The sequence below is a fragment of the Anomaloglossus baeobatrachus genome, chromosome 1, assembly GCF_048569485.1.
Source record: "Anomaloglossus baeobatrachus isolate aAnoBae1 chromosome 1, aAnoBae1.hap1, whole genome shotgun sequence".
NCBI lineage: Eukaryota > Metazoa > Chordata > Amphibia > Anura > Aromobatidae > Anomaloglossus > Anomaloglossus baeobatrachus.
In genome coordinates this window covers 883,214,148-883,223,097 of record NC_134353.1, presented here as the reverse complement: position 1 = coordinate 883,223,097, position 8,950 = coordinate 883,214,148, and the positions used below count along the sequence as shown (strand labels likewise).

The following is an 8,950-nucleotide window of genomic DNA, read 5'->3' as shown; positions in this document are numbered from 1 at the left end:
GGATGGGGATGACTGAGGAGAGGCTGGTCTGGGGAGGATAAGGGTGCCCATGATGACTGAGGAGAGGCCGGCAAAAGATGAGAACAGGATGGGGCTGACTGAAGACAGGCTGGTTGGGAGAGGAGAAGAGGACGGGCCGGGGAGGTGGAGAGGTCGGCGGGGAAGGAGTAGAGGACGTGGACCACTGAGGAGAGGCCGGCAGGGGAGGAGAAAAGAACTGGGTATGGCTGAGGAGAGGCTGGTCCGGGGAGGAGAAGAGGACGGGGGATGGCTGACGGTAGGCCGGCCGGGGCACGGGAAGCCGCCCATTTGTGGAGGAGAGCAGGGAAGATGACTGAGGAGAGACGGGCCGGGGGAGGCGGTGAGGGCGGCGGGGAGGAACAGAAGACGTGGGGGAGGAGAAGCCGGCCGGGGGAGGAGCAGTAGAGGCTGGGCCGGGGAGGAGCAGGTGAGGCCGGGGAGGAGTTAGGCCGCGGCTCGGCTCCGTCTCCCCCGGTCACGGCTCAGTGTCCGGCGGTCGCTCCCGTCCTCGCAGCCGCCATCATGGCTCTCCGGGCCCGCGCTCTGTACGACTTCCGAGCCGAGAACCCGGGCGAGGTGTCCCTGCGGGAGACGGAGACGCTGAGCCTGTGCAGCGAGCAGGACATCGAGGGCTGGCTGGAGGGAGTGAACAGCCGCGGGGAGCGGGGGCTCTTCCCTGCCTCTTACGTGGAGATTGTCCGGGCAGACGCTCCCGCTCCTCCTCCGCCGCCGCCGCCACCTCCGTCGGACTCCCGCTACGCTAACCTGCCCCCCGGCGGGTATGAGCCGGCTCCGGCGCCCCCGAGCTACCAGAGCTACTCGTCCCGGTACCAGCACAGCCAGCCGAGCGACGACGACTGGGATGACGAGTGGGACGACAGCAGCTCCACTGCCGCCGATGAGGCCCCGACCCCCGGTTACTATGGAGGTGGTTTCCATGACTACGACAGCAGCAGGTACCGCATGTCCATCCCCGGCTCTTACTCCACCACCACCTCCACCGCCGCCTCCGTATCCTCACAGGCTAATAAGGGCTCCGCCACCGTCAGCCGCAACCTCAACCGCTTCTCGGCCTTCGTGAAGAGTGGCGGCGAGGCCTTCGTGCTGGGAGAAGCAGCGGGGTTTGTGCGGGATGGAGACAAGCTGTGCGTGGTGCAGGGTCCGCACGGGCCGGAATGGCAGGAGAACCCGTACCCCTTTGGTTGCACCATAGATGAGCCCACCAAACAGACAAAGTTCAAAGGTATGAAGAGTTACATCTCATACCGCCTGCTGCCTAGCCACACCGGCCAGCAAGTCCACCGCCGCTACAAGCACTTTGACTGGCTCTACGCCCGACTGTTGGAGAAGTTCCCGGTCATCTCTGTGCCCCGCATCCCCGAGAAACAAGCCACCGGACGCTTTGAGGAGGACTTTATCTCCAAGCGGCGGAAAGGCCTGGTGTGGTGGATGGATCACATGTGCAGCCATCCGGTGTTGTCCCGCTGCGACGCTTTCCAGCATTTCCTAACCTGCTCGGATGAGAAAGCGTGGAAACAAGGCAAGCGGAAGTGCGAGAAGGACGAGATGGTGGGGGCCAACTTTTTCTTGACCCTCAGCACCATGCCAGGGGCTGCTATCCTGGAACCGCAAGATGTGGAGGCCAAGCTGGACGCCTTCAAGTCATTTGCCAAAAGGATGGACGAGGGAGTCCTCTTACTCAACCATACTGCAGGGGAGTTTGCCCGCAAGCAAGCCTCGGGCTTCAAGAAGGAGTACCAGAAGGTGGGAATGGCCTTCAAGGGATTGGGACAGGCCTTTGAGATCGACCAGCAGGCCTTTTCTGGTGGACTGAATCAGGCCATGTCTTTCACGGCGGATGCCTATGATGCCATCGGGGATATGTTTGCCGAGCAGCCTCGCCAGGATCTGAACCCTATCATGGACTTGTTAGCCGTGTATCAGGGTCACCTGGCCAACTTCCCTGACATCATCCACGTCCAGAGAGGTAACGCCATGTCACTCTGCTGTCTGTTCCCTTACAGGTCTGGTGGCTTCAGAGGAAGATTGAGCCACTTCCCATATTTCCACTGTATGGCTAGAGTTACGTGACATCAAGACGCCTTGATTATTTGTATCTAGCAATTTAGAAGCAAATGTTCCTCAGGGTTGTGTTCTTGGCATCAGTCTGTGTTGGACGCAGAGATGTGACCACACTGCCAGTCATTGGGGTCATTGTGACCTTCCTGTTGTGTGATATCAGTAGCCGTGGACCAAAGGTCAGCGGAGATGGTTGTGTAGATTGCACAGAAGTTGAGGTTTTCTTGAGAGCGTCCTCTGGCTATAGTATGTCACATCCCAGCCTATACTGTGCGTGTATATATGTATACTGCCACGCTCCACAGACCTGCACAGCAGACGCACATCGTCAGGATTCTGGCTGGTGCGATACATGGCAACACCAGTTTTTAGCGCGACCAAATTTCTCTGTACAGCTTGTCTGCAACTCATTGTTCCACGACTTTTTAGAGCTGAGAAGTTGCATGTAAGTTTCATTGAAATCCATGGCAAGGGAGTCGCGAGCAACTTGAAACCAGCGACAGGAAATCCAACATGTCGCAATGTGACTTCATAGGAAATCATTAGAGGCCATGTCGAAATGCGTCACCACAAGCTCAATGATGAGTAATATATCAACCTTCTTTGCTCTGCCCTTATGTGATGAAGGAAAATCCACAATCGAGAGCTGGATCTTATCTGATGTATTTCCACGCGTTTCAAAGCCTATCCTGACTTCTTCAGGATACATCCACAAGGGATTGTTTTTTTTTTTCCTGAGGTAGTGGCCAGGATAGGCTTTGAGACGCGTTGAAATAAATCACAGTTATGAATCAATTCTCTTGATTGTAGATTTTTCTTTATCACATCAGAAGGGCAGCGCAAAAAAGGTCCATATAATACTCCTCATCATCCTCCTCCTCCTGCCTTGGAGCTGCTGCAGCCCTACGTACATGTGCTTTATCATTGTCACCAGGTCAGCACACCAAATGTTATTAAAGAGGTGGTCCACTACTCTGCACCAGTGTCCACATCCATGTAAAGCTCATAAAGAAGGTTTTTCTCAAAAACCTTGTGTAGTTAATTGCGCCTCTGAGCAGTGCTATTGCGGTCCGGTCATCCCCATCACGTGACCTCTGAGGTCACCGGACATCAGAAGTCATGGAGCCTGGGGGGGTCATGTGATGCGTGGACCACAATAGCGCCGCTCTGAGGCACAATTGACTACATAAGGTATTTGAGAAAAGCCTATTTATAGCTTTTACATCCATGTGGCCGCAAATGCTGAGTAGTAGACCACTCCTTTAACCCTTTATTTACCACTGGATAAGACCCTAGGTGCTCATTCAAACCCCCCCACAGTATTTCCTACTGACCACCAGCTGAATGTCACAGGACTAGTGATGAGCGAGCACTATTGTGCTTTGTACTCGTAAACAGCACGTAATGCTTGGACGATCGCAACTCGAGTATTTTGGAAGTCTATGGAGAACTTGAGCATTTTTCCGGAAGATTTCCCGGAAAAATGCTCAAATTCCCCATTGACTTCCATTACACTCAGGTACTCGAGTTGCGGCCGCCATTCGAGCATCCAACTGCTCGTTATGAGCACAGCGCAGCTGAGCATGGTAGTGTTCACTCATCACTACACGTGACACTTTGCCATGTTGCCCTAGCCTTAGTGGGACCTGCAAACACCAAGGCGGAAAGGTTGAATGTCAGTAGTGCTGCCCTCAGGGTCTCGAAAGGGTTTTGCATCCGTAGATGTATGATATATTGGAAGGGTTTATAGAAGTCTGGTCAGGGTATGACTATCTAGCACTAGAGTTGGTGCAAATCGTTTTGTAGGTCCTGGTCCATCAGCTACATCCGCAATCTGTGGCCACATGGGAGCTGTGAGAACCACAACCTACCTCTCAGCATCCGTGGTTCTTCTTTTGATTAGCCGGCCTGACACAATGTCCAGTGGCGGATAACAGCGCATGCCAAGAAATCGTTCTCAGGGCTCCCGTCCTGGGACCACAGATGACTGGAAGAGCCGATTTGACCAGATCCTGTTAATCGATTTCGACCAACTGTCTAGGCTTCTCCCCTTTCATACTTCTATGGCATTTCTAGTTGATGTAAAACAAGTATACACCTTATGGTCGCGCCGTGTTTTGTTTTGGATGTGAGCCCCTCGGTGACTTAGTTGTGAGACCTTTCTATTATTTTAGTTGCCCTAATTTTGATTTTGTAATCCCTTATCTATAATCCTAACCTTCTCAGTAAGTAACAGTTTCTTGAGGCATTCTCTTTGCCACAGCCCACAATGGTGACTTTTTTTTTCCTAGTCACTCAAGAAAGCTGAGTTAGGCTATGTGCGCACGTTGCGTACAGTTCACTGCAGAAATTTCTGCAGCGATCTGAAGAGCACATGTGCGCTTTAAATCGCTGCAGAAATGTCCGTAGTGAAGCCGATTCCATGCGCTCTGCCTGCAGCTCCTCCCATAGACAGAGCAGGGGCTGCCGGCAAAGTGCACGGCAGAAGTGACATGTCACTTCTTTTTACGCAGCGAAGCGCTGCGCTCTAAAACGCCACGTGCGCACGGCACCTGCACAATTTCCATAGACTGTGCAGGGGACGCAGGACTCATGCAGTTACGCTGCGCTACAAAGCGCAGCGTAACTGCATGTATTTACGCAATGTGCGCACATAGCCTAAAAACGATTTGACAGCTTGTTTGGGGGTGTCACACAGCATTGTTTGGGGGGAGGATTTATCATGATATCTGTATTATATCAGGCCTAGGACTCCGCATAGGAGCTGTAATGGTAGCCAAGGCCTGTGTGGGCAATATTGGGGCACAGGCATTGAGACGCCTTGTAGTCGGTAGCTCCAGGTCTGGGGGCTGTGGTGGCTCCTTCACTTGTATCGTCCTCTTGTCAGCAGTGTTATCTGCTTGTCTCCGGGTGACTTGGCTCCGTTTTGTCTGTGACCAGTATGTGCTTGTGGTGGGGCCGATACACACTAGTGTAACATGTGCACGTAAGGCTATGTGCGCACGTGTGCGCTCTGCACTGCACCTAAAAGGTGCGCTTCAGAGCGCAGCTGAAAAGCTCCGTTCTGAAGCGCATGGTGCCGACAGAGCAGGAGCTGCCGGCAAAGCACACGGAAGAAGTGACATGTCACTTCTTAGAACGCGCGCTTCGGGCAGAAGCTGAAGCGCTGTGCTCTAAGACACCACGTGCGCACGGCCCCTGCACAATCTCCATAGATTGTGCAGGGGACGCATGCAGTTACGCTGCGCTACAAAGCGCAGCGTAACTGCATGAATTACGCACACGTGCGCACATAGCCTTAGAGTAAAACAATGGGGAAATTCCCATTCACCTCCTGCCTTATATCACATGTTGTACATACTAAAGTAGAAAAATAAATATATGCCAAGTGCCCATCTGGCCATAAGTTGTTTTTTTTTTTGTTTTTTTTTAACAATAGCTAAAAAATTAATTGCCAATCCTTAGTCCTCTTGGCACCTCCACTGATTGCAGGGACTCTGGAGCTCCAGAGAGAGGTGTAAGGTAAATAATCAGCTGATCTCCAGGGTTGCGGAGACACAAAATTTGACTAAGGCTGTGTTCACATGTTGTGTTTTTGATTCATTTATTTTTTTTCTGCAGCCAAAACCTGTACTCTTGGCAGTTAAAAAAAACAAAAAAAAGTCTAAAAAGCAATTTTTGATACTTTTTTTTTTTTTTTTTTTTTCTCTTCTTGGCTGTGTTTTGGGTGTCATTTATGTATAGTTAGTTTTTTTTTTTTTTTTTAACTTGTAGTATAGTATATGTAACATCCAGGGGTGGATTCACGGGACCGTGCACCGGACTCCCCCCAGCGAGGCAACCCGGAGCTAACCCCTATACAGGGACTGTCCGATCACCCCACCAGAGGGCCTAGATGCACCGTAGCCAGAACATTAGGGGTACGGGATAAGAGTCCTTCAAGGATCCGAACAGGAATGTCTGAGTCCAATGGGCACCGTAGGCAGGACGGATGACAGGAACCGGATACAGGTACTGGGTAGGAACAGCAGACTGGATCCGGGTCCCACGAGACGTGCAGGCTGATGTATACCAGGTGAAGTCGTGAATCGGTGACGGTTTCAGGCTGATGGGAGATGGCGGGATCCTCAGCAGACAGTCACTGGGGGACTTCCTGGGGAATCAGACGTCAGGACCGGGTTAGGGTGGCAGGCGAGCTCTGCGGAAGAGATAGTGTTAAACGAAGGCAAGGCACAAAGGGACCTGATCAGTTAGCTATGGGAACACGTTGATTAGGCGCGGCCCACATGGAAAGGAAGTCCTAATATACCTTGTACCTGTAATTGACCATATCCTGTTTCCGGGACGCTGGCCCTTTAAGAGGAGGTGAGTGAACGTGCGCCCTAATGAGCATGCACGAGGCTCATGTGCCGGAGATGCAGGAGGACCAGGCAGAGCGTCCTGGGTCACAGGGAGACGCCGGGACCGGCGGGCAGAAGGCACGGAGGACGCAGAGGAGCGAGAGTGAGAGGGGCAGCCGCGGGCAGAAGAACCGGGGAGCGGGGCGGTGAGTGACAGGCGGCGCCAGGACCCGGGGAGCGTGACAGTATATCTCTGAAGATTTAGGTCTCTGTAGTGAAATTGTCACCCGAGAGTAGCGGTAAAGATGGCGATATTACTGCCTCTCTGGATGGTCACAGAATCTGATTTTGAGAAACCATTGATCTTAATGGGAAACCTTGAGGTGGTTGCAGTGTTCCTATATGGACAGCCCCAGATGACTTGTATCTAGAGATGGGTGAACTCGCAGAAAACTGGGACCAGCGGGTCCCTGTCGTTTTTTGTTTTTTTGTTTTTTTTTGTTTTTTTTAAACCCAGCTACGATCTGGAATCCGGTCCCCGTATAAGTCTATGCAGATCAGAAACTGGAGATTAAAATGTTGGTGGAAGGGATAGGGAGATAGGAGAGTGCTTGTTGTGCTTATTGAGGACCTGTTATGGCGGCAAGCTGCTTCCAGGTCGCACATTTACTTCTGGAGCAGCCTTCATTGAATATGCACTGCTTTCCCTGCCCACCGGTGCCTGTGATTGGTTGAAGTCATCCGCGCCCCCCACACTGTGTCAGTCTGTCAGCTGACTGCTTCCCTTCAAAGGCTCTATGCTCGTCTATATTGTAGGCCGGGGTCACACTGGTGTGTGGCATCCTCGGATCAGGATCTGCTGCGAGTGTAAGCCGAGTGTCATGTGACTGTGACCCAATCCCCTTATTAGATTACATTTTTTGGATTACAGCTGCGGAGGAGAGGGAGGGAATAATCCCCCCCCCCCCCATCTCCTCCATTGTCAGTCTGTGTGTGTATATAACACTGCACTTGGATAACATCCGAGTACAGTCTGATGTTTCTCTCGCACCCATAGACTTGTATGGGTACAAGTGATAGGAGACTCGCAGACAGGCCGGTGTTACACTTGTGTGAGTATTGAGTTGCATGACCTGGTACGGCCTGCGGCTTTCTGGCTAGGAGTGCGCATCTACATGTATTTCTATGCAGCTGTACGCTTGAGTCCTGAGAGTGGCAGGCCGGGTTTTGCTACTTAATACTCGCACGAGTCACACGTAAGGTAACACCGGCCACAATATTACACGTCAGTATGACTCTACCCGTACAGTAAAAATAAATAAAAATTGGCGCAGTGTCGTCCCCCCCTTCCCCTCCCATATTATGGTACCAGCACAGATAAAGCCCACAGGCTGCAACCCCATCCTTGAGCTTTTCTTGGCTGTGTATCAAAATAAGAGGAACCGCATGCGACTTCTTTTCTTTTAATTAAATAGATTTTAAAAAACTAGCGTGCGGTCCCCCCAATCTTAATACCCAGCCAAGATTTAGCCCGACAGCTTGGTATTCTCAGACTGGGGAGGGCCATGGTTATTGGCCGCCACCCAGCATAAAAATGGCAACCTGCAGCTGCCCAGAATTGACACATTCTTTAGATGTGACAAGCCTGGCGCTTTCCCCTTGCCCTGGTGTGATGGTAATCGGGCTAATAAGGGGTTAATAACAGCCCACAGCTGCTTCTCAGCCCTAGATTAGTGATGGCAGGGGTCTATGAGACCCCATCACAAATCTGTAAGTGAAAGTAAATAAACACAGACACCGAAAAATCCTTTATTTGGAATAAGGCTATGTGTGCACTAGAAAATGGATTTTTCTTAAGAAAAATCCGCACCCTGTGGCAGAATACCGCACCGCGGCAAAAACCGCAGTAATAACGCACCCGCGGTATTGCCGCAGGTTGGTACATGTGTTTTAATGCATTCAATGCAATAAAGCACAGTAATTTCCTTCTGCGATAGATAGTAGATAAATAGACAGAAGAATAGATAGAGGGATAGATAGAGGACAGATCAATCAACAATCGACACGCTGCAGTTCTCGCAAGCGGTAGTGTGTTCACATTACCGGCCGTGAGAAATGACCTGTGATTACCTCTGCAGGCTCGTTGCGAGGCTGCATTCTGTACAGTGTCAGTCGCGGCTGGATGCAAGCGTCGTGGGACCTCGGTGGATTACGCCGGCGCTGTTTGTTTGGAGGGGTTTAATAAAGGGGTGAAAGAGGGGGCTTTTTTGTCTTTTATTTAAAATAAAGGATTGTGTGTTTATTCACTTTACTTACGGAATCATGAAAGCTGTCTCATAGACGCTGCCATGATTAAGCCTGGACTTAAATAACAGCGATCCGCTGCCATTTAACCAGGGCTGTGGAGTCGGAGTCGGAGCTCATTTTGGTGGAGTCGGAGTCTGTATTAAATGCACCGACTCAGACTCCTAAAATATATAATAAATTGGGGACAGTAGTGCAATGCAGAG

General features: G+C 51.4%; 1 protein-coding gene across 1 annotated transcript in view; it reads left to right on the top strand.

Moving 5' to 3' along the window:
• Positions 1-440: 440 nt before the first annotated feature.
• The window catches only part of SNX18 (sorting nexin 18), a 66,297-nt gene continuing 57,787 nt past the window's right edge, over positions 441-8,950 (top strand). The window contains exon 1 of the mRNA XM_075326599.1: positions 441-2,008. Within this exon, the coding sequence (XP_075182714.1) occupies positions 544-2,008 (1,465 nt within the window). The 5' untranslated portion in view covers positions 441-543. The remainder of the gene's footprint in view (positions 2,009-8,950) is intronic.